Source organism: Pseudophryne corroboree, chromosome 11, assembly GCF_028390025.1.
Source record: "Pseudophryne corroboree isolate aPseCor3 chromosome 11, aPseCor3.hap2, whole genome shotgun sequence".
Taxonomy (NCBI): Eukaryota; Metazoa; Chordata; class Amphibia; order Anura; family Myobatrachidae; genus Pseudophryne; species Pseudophryne corroboree.
Window position 1 is genome coordinate 21,471,341 of NC_086454.1, and position 20,223 is coordinate 21,491,563.

The following is a 20,223-nucleotide window of genomic DNA, read 5'->3' on the forward strand; positions in this document are numbered from 1 at the left end:
CAATCCGCACTTGGGATGGGCGCCCAGCATCCACTACGGACTACGAGAAATAGAATTATCGGTAAGTAAATTCTTATTTTCTCTAACGTCCTAGTGGATGCTGGGGACTCCGTCAGGACCATGGGGATTATACCAAAGCTCCCAAACGGGCGGGAGAGTGCGGATGACTCTGCAGCACCGAATGAGAGAACTCCAGGTCCTCCTTAGCCAGAGTATCAAATTTGTAAACTTTTACAAACGTGTTCTCCCCTGACCACGTAGTTGCTCGGCAAAGTTGTAATGCCGAGACCCCTCGGGCAGCCGCCCAAGATGCGCCCACTTTCCTAGTGGAGTGGGCCTTTACAGATTTAGGCTGTGGCAGGCCTGCCACAGAATGTGCAAGTTGGATTGTGCTACAGATCCAACGTGCAATCGTCTGTTTAGACGCAGGAGCACCCATCTTGTTGGATGCATACAATATAAACAGCAAGTCAGACTTTCTGACTCCAGCCGTCCTAAACTATATATATATAAATATATTTTTAGGGTCCTGACAACGTCTAGTAACTTGGAGTCCTCCAAGTCCCTAGTAGCCGCAGGCACCATAATAGGTTGTTTCAGGTGAAAACCTGACACCCCCTTAGGAAGAAAACTGGAGACGAGTCCCAGTTCTGCCCTGTCCGAATGGAAAATTAAATATGGCTTTTATAAGACAAAGCCGCCCATTCTGACAATCGCCTGGCCGAGGCCAGGACCAACAGCATGGTCACTGTCCATGTGAGATATTGGTCAACAGCATGTTCACTTTCCATGTGAGATATTTCAAATCCACAGATTTGAGCGGTTCAAACCAATATGATTTTAAGGAATCCCAACACTATGTTGAGATCACACGGTGCCACTAAAGGCACAAAAAAGGGGTGTATATGCAATACTCCCTTGACAATCTGGACTTCAGGAACTGAAGTCAATTCTTTCCGGAAGAAATTCTACAGGGCCGAAACTTAAAACCTTAAAGAACCCCAATTTTAGGCTCAAAACACTCCTGTTTTCAGGAAGTGTAGAAATCGACCTAGTTGAATTTTCTTCGTGGGGCCTTCCTGGCCTCACCCACGCAACATATTTTCACCACATGTGGTGATGACGTTGTGCGGTCACCTCCTTCCTGGCTTTGACCAGGGTAGGTATGACCTCTTATGGAATGCCTTTTTCCTTCAGGATCCGGCATTCAACCGCCATGCCGTCAAACGCAGCCGCGGTAAGTCTTGGAATAGACATGGTACCTGCTGAAGCAAGTCCCTTCTTAGCTCCCCAGGCCCTTAGTCCTCTGTGAGCATCTCTTGAAGTTCCGGGTACCAAGTCCCTCTTGGCCAATCCGGAGTCACGAGTATAGTTCATACTCCTCTATGTCTTATAATTCTCAATACCTTGGTTATGAGAAGCAGAGGAGGGAACACATACACCGACTGTTACACCCACGGTGTTACCAGGACATCCACAGCTATCGCCTGAAGGTCTCATGACCTGGCGCAATCCCTGTCCCGTTTTTTGTTCGGGCGGGACGCCATCATTTCCACCTTTGGTCTTTGCCAATGGTTCACAATCATGCGGAAAAACTTCCCTATGAAGTTCCCACTCTCCCGGGTGGAGGTCATGCCTGCTGAGGAAGTCTGCTTCCCAGTCGTCCACTCCCGGAGAGAACACTCCTGACAGTGCTATCACATGATTTTCCGCCTAGCGAAAAATCCTTGCAGTTTTTTCACTGCCCTCCAGCTTCTTGTGCCGCCCTTTCTGTTTACGTGGGCGACTGCCGTGATGTTATCCCACTGGATCAATACCGGCTGACCTTGAAGCAGAGGTCTTGCTAAGTTTAGAGCATTATAATTTTGCTCTTAACTCCATCTATGTGGAGAGAATTCTCCAGACTTGATCACACTTTCCTGGAAATTTTTTTTTTTTTCCCTGTGTGACTGCTCCCCAGCCTCTCAGGCTGGCCTCCGTGGTCACCAGCATCCAATCCTGAATGCTGAATCTGTGGCCCTCTAGAAGATGAGCACTCTGTAATCACCACAGGAGAGACACCCTTGTCCTTAGATATAGGGTTATCCGCTGATGCATCTGAAGATGCGATCCGGACCATTTGTCCAGCAGATCCCACTGAAGAGTTCTTGCGTGAAATCTGCCGAATGGAATTGCTTCGTAATAAGCCACCATTTTTACCAGGACTCTTGTGCAATGATGCACTGACACTTTTCCTGGTTTTAGGAGGATCCCGATTAGCTCGGATAACTCCCTGGCTTTCTCCTCTGGGAGAAACACCTTTTTCTGGACTGTGTCCAGAATCATCCCTAGGAACAGTAGACGTGTCCTCGGAAAAGCTGCGATTTTGGAATATTTAGAATCCACTCGTGCTGTCGTAGAACTATTAAAGATAGTGCTACTCCGACCTCCAACTGTTCTCTGGACCTTGCCCTTATCAGGGAAGCGTACCAGTTTCTTTTAAGAAGAATCATCATTTCGGCCATTACCTTGGTAAAGACCCGTGGCGCCGTGGACAATCCAAACGGCAGCGTCTGAACTGATAGTGACAGTTCTGTACCACGAACCTGAGGTACCCTTGGTGAGAAGGGCAATTTTGGACATGTAGGTAAGTGTCCCTGATATCCAGTGACACCATATCGTCCCCTTCCTAGTTCGCTATCACTGCTCTGAGTGACTCCATCTTGATTTGAACGCTTGTATGTAAGTGTTCAAATATTTCAGATCTCACCGAGCCGTTTGGCTTCAGTACCACAATATAGTGTGGAATAATACCCCCTCCCTTGTTGTAGGAGGGGTACTTTGATTATCCCCTGCTGGGAATACAGCCTGTGAATTCGGAGGTAGACGTTGGTAAAACAGACTTCCGGAACTTGTGAGGAGGAGACATCTCGAATTTCCAATGTACACCTGGGATACTACATGTAGGATCCAGGAGTCCCCTTGCAAGTGAGCCCACTGCGTGCTGAAACTCTTGAGATGACCCCCTACCGCACCTGAGTCCGCTTGTACTGCCCCAGCGTCATGCTGCGGACTTGGCAGAAGCTGTGAAGGGCTTCTGTTCCTGGGAATGGGCTGCTTGCTGCAGTCTTCTTCCCTTTCCTCTACCCCTGAGCAGATATGACTGGCCTTTGCCCGCCTGCCCGTATGGAGACGAAAGGACTGAGACTGAAAAGACTGTGTCCTTTTCTGTTGAGATGTGACTCGGGGTAACAAAAGGTGGATTTTTCAGCTGTTGCCATGGCCACCAGGTCCGATGGACCGCCCCTTTATACGGCAATACTTCCATGTGCCGTCTGGAATCTGCCTCACCTGACCACTGTCGTGTCTTCGTCTGGCAGATATGGACATCACATTTACTCTTGATGCCAGAATGCAAATATCCCTCTGCGCATCACGCATATATAGAAATGCATCCTTAAAATGCTCTATAGACAATAAAATCTTGTCCCTGTCAAGGGTATCAAAATTTTCAGTCCGGAAATCCGACCAAGCCCCCTCAGCGCTGCACATCCAGTCTGAGGCGATTGCTGGTCGTAGTATAACACCAGTATGTGTGTATATACTTCTTAGGCTATTTTTCAGCTTCTTATCAGCTCGCTCCTTGAGGGCGGCCGTATCTGGAGACGGTAACGCCACTTGTTTTTATAAGCGTGTGAGCGCCTTATCCACCCTAAGGTGTGTTTCCCAACTCGCCCTTACTTCTGGCGGGAAAGGGTATACCGCCCATAACTTTCTATCGGAGGAACCCCACGTATCACCACACACTTCATTTAATTTATCTGATTCAGGCAAAACTACAAGTAGTTTATTCACACCCTACAAAATACCCTTATTTGTGGTACTTGTAGTATCAGAAATATGTAACACCTCCTTCATGCCCTTAACATGTAACGTGTGGCCCTAAAGGAAAATACGTTTGTTTCTTCACCGTCGACACTGGAGTCAGTGTCCGTGAGGTAAATGGGCGTTTTTACAAGCCCCTGACGGTGTCTGAGACGCCTGGACAGGTACTAATTTGTTTGCCGGTCGTCTCATGTCGTCAACCGGCTTGCAGCGTGTTGCCATGATCACGTACTTCCACAAGTAAGCCATCCATTCTGGTGTCGACTCCCTAGAGAGTGACATCACCATTACAGGCAATTTGCTCCGCCTCCTCACCAACATTTTCCTCATACATGTCGACACACACGTACCGACTTACAGCACACACACAGGGAATGCTCTGATAGAGGACAGGACCCACTAGCCCTTTGGGGAGACAGAGGGAGAGTTTGCCAGCACACACCAAAATGCTATAATTATACAGGGACAACCTTTATATAAGTGTTCCTCCCTTATAGCATTTAATATATATTTATATCGCCAAATCAGTGCCCCCCCTCTCTGTTTTAACCCTGTTTCTGCAGTGCAGTGCAGGGGAGAGCATGGGAGCCTTCCCCTCAGCCTTTCTGTGAGGGAAAATGGCGCTGTGTGCTGAGGAGAATAAGCTCCGCCCCTTTATCGGCGGGCTTTTCCTCCCGGTTTTTTAAGAACTGGCCTGGGTTAAAATACATACATATAGCCTTAATGGCTATATGTGATGTATTTATTTTGCCAAATAGGTATTTATATTGCTGCCCAGGGCGCCCCCAGCAGCGCCCTGCACCCTCCGTGACCATGTCAGTGAGCCGTGTGACAACAATGGCGCACAGCTGCAGTGCTGTGCGCTACCTCTCTGAAGACTGTGAAGTCTTCTGCCGCCTGTTTCCGGACCTCCGTCTCTGCCGTCTTCAGCGTCTGTAAGGGGGATCGGCGGCGCGGCTCCGGGACGAACCCCAGGCTGACCTGTGTTCCGACTCCCTCTGGAGCTCAGTGTCCAGTAGCCTAAGATCCCAATCCATCCTGCACGCAGGTGAGTTGGAGATCTCTCCCCTAAGTCCCTCGTTGCAGTGATCCTGTTGCCAGCAGGAATCACTGAGTGAAAACCTAAAAAAAAAACTTTTCCAAACAGCTCTTTAAGAGAGCCATCCAGATTGCACCCTTCTCGGACGGGCACAAAAACCTAACTGAGGCTTGGAGGAGGGTCATAGGGGGAGGAGCCAGTACACACCATGTGACCTAAAAAGCTTTTTAGATGTGCCCTGTCTCCTGCGGAGCCCGCTATTCCCCATGGTCCTGACGGAGTCCCCAGCATCCACTAGGACGTTAGAGAAATAGTAAGACTGTTCCTTCATACTGATGTTATATATACGTCAGTGATGTGATGAGACTCCGCCATTGCACCATATATATCACAGTACGCCATATATTTTATTGTGGCCTGCGCCATTATCACCGTCATCCTGATTCGATGGTCTATCCCAGGCATGTCCAAACTGCGGCCCTCCAGCTGTTGTGAAAACTACATATCCCAGCATGCCCCGACACAGTTTTGCTGTCTGAGAATGCTAAAGTTGTGTCAGGGCATGCTGGGATGTGTAGTTTCTCAACAGCTGGAGGGCCGCAGTTTGGACATGCCTGGTCTAACCTCTATAGTGAGCCCATTTTTAGAAAATACTAAACGGCAACACACATACAATAGTTCCTTTGCGGACAGAGGCGCTGCAGCATTTACACGACCATAGCCTCAACAGGTCAGCTAAATAAGAACCAACCTTAACCCTAAATTATACAGGGACACCAATTCCCCTACAGAGATACCCATCGTTTGGCAGACACTGTCTCCAGACAGGACAGGAGAACTATACACGCCGTATGCCACTAGTACCCAACTGAAGGACCTCAGTCTTGGCCCTGCACCGTTGCCTCACGCAGAGCGCGGTGCACCAGGGAGAGTTTAGGCAGAGAGCGCAGGCGGAACGGTTATTGCTCCGCTCTCCAAATCCTCGCCCCAGGAAAGGTCACACGCGGCATGCCAGAGGAGTGACGGCTTGGCCTCTAGGCCCGGTCATGTCCTCCAGGATCTGATGTCACGGTGGGTACTGAGGTAAATCTACCAGGCCAGGACCCTCACAACCCAAGGGAGGTAACAGTGAAAGGGACACATAATGGCCCCAATGCTACTCAAAGATGAAAGGTGAAAGGTATCTCATTAGCGTAGGCTAATAATTAAATAACTAGAAAACATTCTCCAAAGTCTGTGATTAGTTAACTGGCCGACATCTCCATCAGAGCAGCTCTGAACATCACCTGATAGCAAGCCCAAGTATGTAACCCCCTAATAAATCTATGAGGACCCAGGCCCACAGCTCATCCCCACCCCCCTGACAGGAGCACAGCTGATTGGACGTCTGTTGCAGTCAGCCAATCAGCACTTTGGACACAAGAGGTGTCTGATAATCCAGTCCTAAATTCTATCGCCATCTCTGCTGGGTTCCCTACAGCGGTCAGGGCAGAGTACTCCTTTAGCCCAGGTGCGCCAAAAGCTGGTATCATCCCAGTTACAGATTTCCAAAAACAAGACCTAACTAAGGCCGTGTTCACAGAACCACACAAGGCCCATGTCAAAAGATTTCCACAGACAAGGATGTGACAAGCACAGACATGCATTACACTGAATGCATACACACGTTATGCCTGGAGCCTATTCTGCTTATTCAGTTGTCAGCAGCAATCCGCCAAGATGGCAAACACACGGATCAGTGATTATACCCATGTCAGCTATTATAAGTGTCCATAATCAGTACCTACATTTACAGTGTGGCCACTATCATTTACCAGGGTTAAAATGGCTGCGGAAGGGGTGTGTGCGGCCTGGTGGACCAATTAGAAGATGTCATGTCCATCCGTACAGCTGAACAACCAATCCGACGGGCCGTCATTAGTACGGATGGATTACAAGTTCTCTCACAGAAGTATATTCCCAGAGCGGGATCAAATGGCAAATATTATTTATTTATTAACAGTTTCTTATATAGCGCAGCATATTCCGTTGCGCTTTACAATTAGAACAACAGTAATAGAACAAAACTGGGTAAAAACAGACAGACAGAGGTAGGAAGGCCCTGCTCGCAAGCTTACAATCTATAGGATAGGGGAAATTCCAAACCAAACGCAGTCTCCAGTCTAACAAAATGGCCGTCCATCGAAGAAACTATGGGGTTTTTATTTTATTTTGTCATTAAGGCATCAACCTAGAGCAGAGGTTCTCAAACGTGGTCCTCAAGACACCCCAACACTCCAGGTTTTAGGTATATCCATGGCTCAGCACAGATAGTTAAATCAAATCGACTGAAGTGCTAATTACGGTAAGTCACCTGTGGGCAAGCAGGGATAAACATAAAACCTGGACTGTTGTGTACCTGTGGGACCGCGTTTGAGAACCTCTGCCCAACAGTATTTGTAATTACCCCCAGTGCTTCAGGTAAGCCGGTCACAGTAACATACGGCTGCAGAATTACCTGTGACAGGTAAATCACCATTAGTGAGAGGGAAACCCTGCCAGCATTACTGGTGCTTACCAGTGACATCAGCCACATTCACCGCTGCAAGGCATGGTATTTACATACAGTATGATTCACAGCATTATGTAACTACAGACTCACTGTCTCACACACTACACACCGTGACTGCTGTGTGACACACAGGCCACATGCAGCAACGACAGACCCCATGCTGGCTGCTCTGCCGATAGGCCACCCCCATGTATACAGCGACAGCCAGCCACACACATATCTATACAGTACAAAGACGCCCCCATACACTAAGAAAAGCAAAAGCATGGGTCTGACCCTAAAGTATATGTTCTGCAAAACACCCTGAAATACTTCTGTGTACCAGTCACTCGTACCCCCTGACCCACAGCCACACGTACCCCCCGACACACAGCCACACGTACCCCCCGACACACAGCCACACGTACCCCCCGATCCGACAGACACACGTACCCACAGCCACACGTACCCCCTGACCCACACGTACCCCGACCCACAGCCACATGTACCCCCTGACAGACAGCACAGGGCTCAGTAGGATTTCTTTATAATAGGATTTCCTAATATTTCAAATTCCTGAAACTTGGCAACTTCTCAACATCATCTGACTTGGGCACAGCTACCCGTATCACACATCAGGGGGGCACAGCTACCCGTATCACACATCAGGGGGGCACAGCTACCCGTATCACACATCAGGAGGGCACAGCTACCCGTATCACACATCAGGGAGGGGGGGGGGGGAAGCACAGCTACCCATATCACACATCAGGGGGGGGGAGCACAGCTACCCATATCACACATCAGGGGTGGGGGGGGCACAGCTACCCATATCACACATCAGGGGTGGGGAGCACAGCTACCCATATCACACATCAGGGGTGGGGAGCACAGCTACCCGTATCACACATCAGGGGTGGGGAGCACAGCTACCCGTATCACACATCGGGGGGGGGGGAGCACAGCAACCCGTATCACACATCGGGGGGGGGGAGCACAGCAACCCGTATCACACATCGGGGGGGGGGGGAGCACAGCAACCCGTATCACACATCAAGGGGGGAGCACAGCAACCCGTATCACACATCAAGGGGGGAGCACAGCTACCCGTATCACACATCAAGGGGGGAGCACAGCTACCCGTATCACACATCAAGGGGGGGAGCACAGCTACCCATATCACACATCAGGGGGGGGAGCACAGCTACCCATAGCTACCCGTATCACACATCAGGGGGGGCACAGCTACCCGTATCACACATCAGGGGGGGAGCACAGCTACCCATATCACACATCAGGGGGGGGAGCACAGCTACCCATATCACACATCAGGGGGGGAGCACAGCTACCCATATCACACATCAGGGGGGGGACAGCTACCCATATCACACATCAGAGGGGGCACAGCTACCCATATCACACATCAGAGGGGGCACAGCTATCCGTATCACACATCAGGGGGGGCACAGCTACCCGTATCACACATCAGAGGGGGCACAGCTACCCGTATCACACATCAGAGGGGGCACAGCTATCCGTATCACACATCAGGGGGGGCACAGCTACCCGTATCACACATCAGGGGGGGCACAGCTACCCGTATCACACATCAGGGGGGGAGCACAGCTACCCATATCACACATCAGGGGGGGAGCACAGCTACCCGTATCACACATCAGGGGGAGCACAGCTACCCGTATCACACATCAGGGGGAGCACAGCTACCCGTATCACACATCAGGGGGAGCACAGCTACCCGTATCACACATCAGGGGGGCACAGCTACCCGTATCACACATCAGGGGAGCACAGCTACCCATACCACACATCAGGGGGGCACAGCTACCCGTATCACACATCAGGGGAGCACAGCTACCCGTATCACACATCAGGGGGGGCACAGCTACCCGTATCACACATCAGGGGGGGCACAGCTACCCATACCACACATCAGGGGGGCACAGCTACCCGTGTGATATCCAGTGCCAGCAATACCTCACAGAGTGCACACACTGCCACTGAGACAAGGAGAGAGAGAGAGAGAGAGACCAGACACAATGGCAGCAGTATACACCGTGTATACCCGCCCGGGGCCGGTGCTGTACAATACAGTGACTGTGCCAGCAGCATGGCAGGGTGAGGCCCGGGTGAGCTGGCACTAGGCATGGGGTGACTCAGGAATAGGGTGACTTCCCTTCCCCTATAGCCCCACCTCCGGGTGTCACCCCAGCAGCTGCCCGCAGACCCCGCACACTCACCGTCCGTGGCCGCAGACATCTCAATCAGCGTCTCCTCCTCCTTCTTCCCGGAGCGGAGCATTGTGCCCAGCGGCTCCCGGCGTGTCCGTTCCCGGGGTACGAGGAGAGGGCGGCCAGTCACCCGCCGGAGCCGCCACAGCGACCGGGACAGCAGTACACTCACCGGCGCCGGGAGAGGCAGCTACTTACTGCCGTGTCCCACCTCCTCCTCCTCCTCCTCCCAGTGCCTGGCCTACACCCCCCTCCTCCTTCATCCTCCTCCTTACACACTCCCCCCATATACTATATATACACTGCACTGTATACACCATATACTGTATATATATACCATACTGTATCCTCCTCCTTACACACTCCCCCCATATACTATATATACACTGCACTGTATACACACCACACCATATACTGTATATATACACCATATACCATACTGTATCCTCCTCCTTACACACTCCCCCCATATACTATATATACACACCACACCATATACTGTGTATATACACCATATACCATACTGTATCCTCCTCCTTACACACCTCCCCCCATATACTATATATACACACACCACACCATATACTGTGTATATACACCCTATACCCTACTGTATCCTCCTCCTTACACACTCCCCCCATATACTATATATACACACCACACCATATACTGTGTATATACACCATATACCATACTGTATAATCCTCCTTACACACCTCCCCTCCATATACTATATATACACACCACACCATATACCATACTGTGTAATCCTCCTTACACACTCCCCCCATATACTATATATACACACCACACCATATACTGTATATATACACCATATACCATACTTTATCCTCCTCCTTACACACCTCCCCCCATATACTATATATACACACACCACACCATATACTGTATATATACAGCCTATACCCTACTGTATCCTCCTCCTTACACCCCCCCATATACTATATATACACTACACTGTATACACACCACACCATATACTGTATATAATATATATACACCATACTGTATCCTCCTCCTCCTCACACACTCCCCCCCCATATACTATATATACACACCACACCATATACTGTATATATACACCATATACCATACTGTATCCTCCTCCTTACACACCTCCCCCCATATACTATATATACACACCACACCATGGTGGTCATTCCGAGTTGTTCGCTCGGTAAATTTCATTGCATCGCAGCGATTTTCCGCTTAGTGCGCATGCGCAATGTTCGCACTGCGACTGCGCCAAGTAAATTTGCTAAGAAGTTAGGAATTTTACTCATGGCTTTATCATCGTGCAGGCGATCGTAATGTGATTGACAGGAAATGGGTGTTACTGCTTACTGGGCGGAAACACGGCGTTTTATGGGCGTGTGGGGAAAAACGCTACCGTTTCCGGAAAAAACGCAGGAGTGGCTGAAGAAACGGGGGAGTGTCTGGGCGAACGCTGGGAGTGTTTGTGACGTCAAACCAGGAACGACAAGCACTGAACTGATCGCACTGGCAGAGTAAGTCTCGAGCTACTCAGAAACTGCACAGAGATGTCTTATCGCAATATTGCGAATCTTTCGTTCGCAATTTTAAGATGCTAAGATACACTCCCAGAGGGCGGCGGCTTAGCGTGTGCAATGCTGCTAAAAGCAGCTTGCGAGCGAACTCGGAATGACCACCCATATACTGTATATATACACCATATACCATACTGTATCCTCCTCCTTACACACTCCCCCCATATACTATATATACACTGCACTGTATACAGACCACACCATATACTGTATATATACACACCATATACCATACTGTATCCTCCTCCTCCTCCTTACACACTCCCCCCATATACTATATATACACTACACTGTATACACACCACACCATATACTGTATATATATACCATACTGTATCCTCCTCCTTACACACTCCCCCCATATACTATATATACACTGCACTGTATACACACCACACCATATACTGTATATATACACCATATACCATACTGTATCCTCCTCCTTACACACCTCCCCCCATATACTATATATACACTGCACTGTATACATACACACCACACCATATACTGTATATATATACCATACTGTATACTCCTCCTTACACACTCCCCCCATATACTATATATATACTGCACTGTATACACCATATACTGTGTATATATATATATATATATATATATATACACCATATACCATACTGTATCCTCCTCCTCCTCCTTACACACTCCCCCCATATACTATATATACACTACACTGTATACACACCACACCATATACTGTATATATATACCATACTGTATACTCCTCCTTACACACTCCCCCCATATACTATATATATACTGCACTGTATACACCATATACTGTGTATATATATATATATATATATATATATACCATACTGTATCCTCCTCCTTACACACCTCCCCCCATATACTATATATACACACCACACCATATACTGTATATATACACCATATACCATACTGTATCCTCCTCCTTACACACCTCCCCCCATATACTATATATACACTGCACTGTATACACACCACACCATGGGGCAGATGTATTAACCTGGAGAAGGCATAAGAAAGTGATAAACCAGTGATATGTGCAAGGTGATAAAAGCACCAGCCAATCAGCTCCAATATGTAAATTAGCAGTTAGGATCTGATTGGCTGGTTCCTTTATCACCGTGCACATATCACTGGTTTATCACTTCCTTATGCCTTTTCCAGGTTAATACATCTGCCCCCACCCCATATACTGTATATATACACCATATACCATTCTGTATCCTCCTCCTTACACACTCCCCCCATATACTATATATACACTGCACTGTATACACACCACACCATATACTGTATATATACACCCCATACCCTACTGTATCCTCCTTCTTACACACTCCCCCCATATACTACATATACACTGCACTGTATACACCATATACTGTATATATATACCATACTGTATCCTCCTCCTTACACACCTCCCCCCATATACTATATATACACACCACACCATATACTGTATATATACACCATATACCATTCTGTATCCTCCTCCTTACACACCCCCCCCCCATATACTACACTACACTGTATACACACCACACCATATACTGTATATATACACCATATACCATTCTGTATCCTCCTCCTCCTTACACACTCCCCCCATATACTATATATACACTACACTGTATACACACCACACCATATACTGTATATATACACCATATACCATTCTGTATCCTCCTCCTCCTTACACACTCCCCCCATATACTATATATACACTGCACTGTATACACACCACACCATATACTGTATATATACACCATATACCATTCTGTATCCTCCTCCTTACACACCTCCCCCCAATATACTATATATACACATTACACTGTATACATACCACACCATACACTGTATATATACACCATATACCATACTGTATCCTCCTCCTCCTTACACACTCCCCCCATATACTATATATACACACACCACACCATATACTGTGTATATACACCATATACCATACTGTATCCTCCTCCTTACACACCTCCCCCCATATACTATATATACACACACCACACCATATACTGTATATATACACCATATACCATACTGTATAATCCTCCTTACACACTCCCCCCATATACTATATATACACACCACACCATATACTGTATATATACACCATATACCATACTGTATCCTCCTCCTCCCAGTGCCTGGCCTACACCCCCCTCCTTCATCCTCCCCCCCCCCCCCCCCCATATACTATATATACACTGCACTGTATACACACCACACCATATACTGTATATATACACCATATACCATAATGTATCCTCCTCCTCCTTACACACTCCCCCCCATATACTATATATATATATATATATATATATACACACACACACACTACACTGTATACACACCACACCATATACTGTATATATACACCATATACCATACTGTATCCTCCTCCTCCTTACACACTCCCCCCCATATACTATATATACACTACACTGTATACACACCACACCATATACCATTCTGTATCCTCCTCCTTACACACCTCCCCCCAATATACTATATATACACATTACACTGTATACATACCACACCATATACCATTCTGTATCCTCCTCCTCCTCCTCCTCCTTACACACTCCCCCCATATACTATATATACACTGCACTGTATACACACCACACCATATACTGTATATACACACCATATACCCTACTGTATCCTCCTCCTTACACACCTCCCCTCATATACCATACTGTGTATATATACACAATATACCATACTGTATCCTCCTCCTCCTTACACACTTCCCCCATATACTATATATGCACTACACTGTATACAAACCACACCATATACTGTATATATACACCATATACCATTCTGTATCCTCCTCCTTACACATCTCCCCCCAATATACTATATATACACATTACACTGTATACATACCACACCATATACCATTCTGTATCCTCCTCCTCCTCCGAACACACTCCCCCGCATATACCATACTGTGTATATATACACAATATACCATACTGTATCCTCCTCCTCCTTACACACTTCCCCCATATACTATATATGCACTACACTGTGGCCCTCATTCCGAGTCGTTCGCTCGGTAAATTTCTTCGCATCGCAGTGAATTTCCGCTTAGTGCGCATGCGTAATGTCCGCACTGCGACTGCGCCAAGTAATTTTACAATGAAGATAGTATTTTTACTCACGGCTTTTTCTTCGCTCCGGCGATCGTAGTGTGATTGACAGGAAATGGGTGTTACTGGGCGGAAACAGGCCGTTTTAAGGGCGTGTGGGAAAAAACGCTACCGTTTCTGGGAAAAACGCGGGAGTGGCTGGAGAAACGGAGGAGTGTCTGGGCGAACGCTGGGTGTGTTTGTGACGTCAAACCAGGAACGACAAGCACTGAACTGATCGCAGATGCCGAGTAAGTCTGAAGCTACTCTGAAACTGCTAAGAAGTTTGTAATCGCAATATTGCGAATACATCGTTCGCAATTTTAAGAAGCTAAGATTCACTCCCAGTAGGCGGCGGCTTAGCATGTGCAATGCTGCTAAAATCGGCTTGCGAGCGAACAACTCGGAATGAGGGCCCGTATACACACCACACCATGGCCCTCATTCCGAGTTGTTCGCTCGGTATTTTTCATCGCATCGCAGTGAAAATCCGCTTAGTACGCATGCGCAATGTTCGCACTGCGACTGCGCCAAGTAACTTTACTATGAAGAAAGTATTTTTACTCACGGCTTTTTCTTCGCTCCGGCGATCGTAATGTGATTGACAGGAAATGGGTGTTACTGGGCGGAAACACGGCGTTTCAGGGGCGTGTGGCTGAAAACGCTACCGTTTCCGGAAAAAACGCAGGAGTGGCCGGAGAAACGGTGGGAGTGCCTGGGCGAACGCTGGGTGTGTTTGTGACGTCAACCAGGAACGACAAGCACTGAAATGATCGCACAGGCAGAGTAAGTCTGGAGCTACTCTGAAACTGCTAAGTAGTTAGTAATCGCATTATTGCGAATACATCGGTCGCAATTTTAAGAAGCTAAGATTCACTCCCAGTAGGCGGCGGCTTAGCGTGTGTAACTCTGCTAAATTCGCCTTGTGACCGATCAACTCGGAATGAGGGCCCATATACTGTATATATACACCATATACCGTACTGTATCCTCCTCATTACACCCCCCCCATATACTATATATACACTGAACTGTATACACACCACACCATGTACCATACTGTATCCTCCTCCTCCTTACACACTCCCCGCCCCCCATATACTATATATACACTGCACTGTATACATACCACACCATATACCATTCTGTATCCTCCTCCTCCTCCTTAAACACTCCCCCCCCATATACTATATATACACTGAACTGTATACACACCACACCATATACTGTATATATACACCATATACCATACTGTATCCTCCTCCTTACACACCTCCCCCCCCATATACTATATTTCTCTGACGTCCTAGTGGACGCTGGGGACTCCGTAAGGACCATGGGGAATAGACGGGTACTATCTGGTGTGCACTGGCTCCTCCCTCTATGCCCCTCCTCCAGACCTCAGTTAGAATCTGTGCCCGGCCAGAGCTGGGTGCTCCTAGTGGGCTCTCCTGAGCCTGCTAGTTAAAGAAAGTATTTGTTAGGTTTTTTATTTTCAGTGAGCTCTGCTGGCAACAGACTCACTCAGAGCCGGCCATAGGCATAGGCAAACTAGGCAATTGCCTAGGGCATTTGATATGCCTAGGGGCATCATCAGCTTCTGCTGATTAAAATGATATGCGGCATGCCTATATTCTGTGTGTAGCATTTCATATGCAGATACAGCCACAGTCTCATACAGTATATAGGCATGCTGCATATCAGTTTAATCAGCAGAAGCTGCTTGTGCATCATAGCCACATAGCAATGCAAATAAGATGCATTTTCATTAAAAAAAGGTGCCCGACGTTAGCATTGATGCAAGATTTGTGAGGACACATCTGTATCCAAGCAGAGGCAGAGGTCACAGTGTTAGTGGAAGTGTGAGTGCTGTGTGCATGTGAGTGGATTGGTTGTGCAGTAGTCTTCAGAATATGTGTAAGGAGCATTATATGTGTCATGTAAAAGTGCATTAATAATGTGCAACTTAAGTGTAAGGGGCACTATGTGTGTCATTATGTGTATAAGGGCATTAATAATGTGCGGCATATGTGTAACAGGGTACTACTGTATGTGTGTCATGTGTATAGGGGCGCTAATAATGTGCAGTAAATGTGTAGGGGGCACTATGTGTGTCATTATGTGTATAAGTGCATTAATAATGTGCGGCATATGTGTAACAGGGTACTACTGTATGTGTGTCATTATGTGTATAGGGGCACTAATAATGTGCAGCAAATGTGTAGGGGGCACTGTGTGTCATGTGTATAAGGGCATTAATAATGTGTGGCATATGTGTAAGGGACATTATGTGTAAAAGGGCATTAATAAAGGTTGTCATAATGTGTAAGGCACATTATGTTTATAAGGACATTAATGTGTCTTCTGTGTAAGGGGCATTACTGTGTGGAATTGTGTATAAATGCATTACTAATGTGTGGCATTATGTGTATAAAGGTGCTCTACTATGTGGCATTGCATATAGAAAGGGCACTACTGTGTCGTCTAATGTGAATAAAGAGCAATAAGGTGTGGTGTAATGTGAATAAGGAGCAATTCAGTGTGATGTAATGTGAATAAGGGGCTCTACTGTGAGGAGTAACGTTTATAAGGTAAAGTGATACTACTGTGGGATGTAATATGAATTATGGACACTATCGCATGATCAAATGTGAATAAAGTTGCAGTACTGTGTGGCGTAATTGGAATTGGGGTTACTATTGTGTGGCCATGCCCCTTCCCAGCAAGAAGATGCCCCTTTTTGGGCTGTGCGTCGAATATGCGAACTGTTCCTATTTAAAATATAGGGGGTACAAGGACTGCTATGGGTCAGGGGTGATGGTTCTGGGAAAGAGGTGCAAGGTCAGAGGCAGAACCAGCGGTGGTGCTAGGGGGCACCAGCCAAAATCTTGCCTAGGGCATCATATTGGTTAGGGCCGGCTCTGGACTCACTGCTACGTGGGACCGAGGGAAGAGAAGCTAGGTTGCGCTTCTTAGGCTACTGGACACCATTAGCTCCAGAGGGTTCGAACACAGGCAGCTGTCCTCGATCGTCCGTTCCCGGAGCCACGCCGCCGTCCCCCTCGCAGAGCCAGAAGATCAGAAGCTGGAAGAAGGTGAAATCGGTGGCTGAAGACTCCTGTCTTCATTGAAGGTAGCGCACAGCACCGCAGCTGTGCGCCATTGCTCCCTCTGCACACCACACACTCCGGTCACTGTAGGGTGCAGGGTGCTGGGGGGGGGGGGGCGCCCTGGGCAGCAATTAGGTACCATTGGCATAAATATACACATAATAGAGTAAGGTACTGTATATGTGTGAACTCCCCCACCATTTTTCAGTCACAGACAGCGGGACAGAAGCCCACCGCTGAGGGGGCAGGGCCTTCTTCCTCAGCACACCAGCGCCATTTTTCTTCACAGCTCCGCTGGAAGGATGCTCCCCAGGCTCTCCCCTGCAGTCTCCTGGCACTAGAAGGGTAAAAAGAGAGGGGGGGCACATACATTTAGGCACTAAAGGTGTATATTAAGCAGCTATTGGGAAATCACTTGTGTAGTGTGTATCCCAGAGTTATATAGCGCTGTGGTGTGTGCTGGCATACTCTTTCTCTGTGTCCCCAAAGACCTTGTGGGGTCCTGTCCTCAGTCAGAGCATTCCCTGTGTGTGTGCTGTGTGTAGGTACGGCTGTGTTAACATGTTTGATGAAGAGGGTTACGTGGAGGCGGAGCAAGGGCAGATAAATGTGGTGTCGCCGCCATCGGTGCCGACACCGGATTGGATGGATATATGGAAGGTCTTAAATGACAATGTAAACTCATTACACAAAAGGTTTGATGATGTTGCAGCCGGGGGATAGCCGGGCCCTCAACCCGGGCCTGATCAGGCGCCTCAGAGGCCGTCAGGGTCTCAAAAACGCCCATTATCTCAGTTGGTTGACACGGATGCCGACACGGAGTCCGACTCCAGTGTCGACGATGATGAGGCACAATTACAGCCTAAAATGACCAAGGCCATCCGATACATGATTATTGCAATGAAAAATGTATTACACATTTCAGAGGTTGACCCTGTCCCTGACAAGAGGGTAAATATGTTTGGGGAGAAAAAGCAGCCAGTGACTTTCCCCCCATCACATGAATTAAATGAGTTATGTGAAGAAGCGTGGTCATCCCCTGATAAGAAAGTGGTGATTCCCAAGGGAATACTAATGGCGTACCCATTCCCGCCAACGGATAGGTTACGCTGGGAATCCTCCCCTAGGGTTGACAAGGCGCTGACGCGCTTGTCTAAGAGGGTGGCCTTGCCGTCTCAGGATACGGCCGCTCTAAAGGAGCCTGCGGATAGAAAGCAGGAAGGTATCTTGAAGTCAGTGTATACACACTGTGGTACTCTACTGAGACCGGCTATTGCTTCAGCCTGGATGTGCAGTGCTGTAGCAGCATGGACAGATACTCTGTCAGAGGAGTTAGATACCCTGGACAGGGATACCGTATTGCTGACCCTTGGCCATATTAAAGATGTCGTCTTGTATATGCGGGCTGCCCAGAGGGACATTTGCCTGCTGGGCTCTAGAATAAATGCAATGTCCATTTCTGCCAGGAGGGTCTTATGGACTCGGCAATGGACATGGAGGTTTTTCCTTATAAGGGTGAGGAGTTGTTTGGGGACGGTCTATCGGACCTTGTTTCCACAGCGACAGCTGGAAAGTCGACTTTATTGCCACAGGTTTCCTCACAGCCTAAGAAAGCACCGTATTACCAAATGCAGTCCTTTCGTTCTCAGAAGAGCAATAAAGTCAGGGGTGCATCCTTTCTTGCCAGAGGCTGGGGTAGAGGAAAGAAGCTGCACCATGCAGCTAGTTCCCAGGAACAAAAGTCCTCCCCGGCTTCCACTAAGTCCACCGCATGACGCTGGGGCTCCACAGGCGGAGACAGGAGCGGTGGGGGCACGTCTCTGACACTTCAGCAATCAGTGGGTTAGCTCACAGGTGGATCCTTGGGCTATACAGATTGTATCGCAGGGATACAAGCTGGAGTTCGAAGTGACCCCCCCTCACCGTTACCTAAAATCTGCCTTGCCAGCTTCTCCCACGGAGAGGGAGGTAGTCCTGGCGGCAATTCACAAGCTGTACCTCCAGCAAGTGATAATAATGGTACCCCCCCTTCAGCAGGGAAAGGGTTACTATTCCACACTGTTTGTGGTACCGAAACCGGACGGTTCGGTAAGACCCATTCTAAATTTAAAATCCTTGAACATCTACATGAAAAAGTTCAAGTTCAAAATGGAATCGCTCAGAGCGGTCATTGCAAGCCTGGAAGAGGGAGATTTTATGGTATCTCTGGACATCAAGGATGCGTACTTGCATGTCCCCATTTATCCACCTCACCAGGAGTACCTCAGGTTTGTGGTACAGGACTGTCATTATCAAAGGAGTTACAGTTATCCCGTACTTGGACGATCTCCTCATAAAGGCGAGGTCCAGGGAGCAGTTGTTGATCAGCGTAGCACACTCTCAGGAAGTGTTGCTACGGCACGGCTAGATTCGGAATATTCCAAAGTCGCAGCTGATTCCTACAACGCTTCTGCCCTTCCTGGGTATGATTCTGGACACAGAACAGAAGAAGGTGTTTCTCCCGGAGGAGAAGGCTCAGGAGTTGGTGATTCTGGTCAGGGACCTCCTGAAACCAAAACAGGTGTCGGTGCATCACTGCACGCGAATCCTGGGAAAGATGGTAGCGTCTTACGAAGCCATTCCTTTCGGCAGGTTCCATGCCAGGATCTTTCAGTGGGATCTGTTGGACA

General features: G+C 48.0%; 1 protein-coding gene across 6 annotated transcripts in view; it reads right to left on the reverse strand.

Moving 5' to 3' along the window:
* The window catches only part of ANO5 (anoctamin 5), an 81,975-nt gene extending 72,046 nt beyond the window's left edge, over positions 1 to 9,929 (reverse strand). For all 6 annotated transcript variants that reach the window (XM_063946371.1, XM_063946369.1, XM_063946370.1 and 3 more), the window contains exon 1: positions 9,692 to 9,929. In XM_063946371.1, coding sequence (XP_063802441.1) covers positions 9,692 to 9,752 — 61 coding nt within the window. In that variant the 5' untranslated portion in view covers positions 9,753 to 9,929. The remainder of the gene's footprint in view (positions 1 to 9,691) is intronic.
* Between the last annotated feature and the right edge of the window lie 10,294 nt (positions 9,930 to 20,223).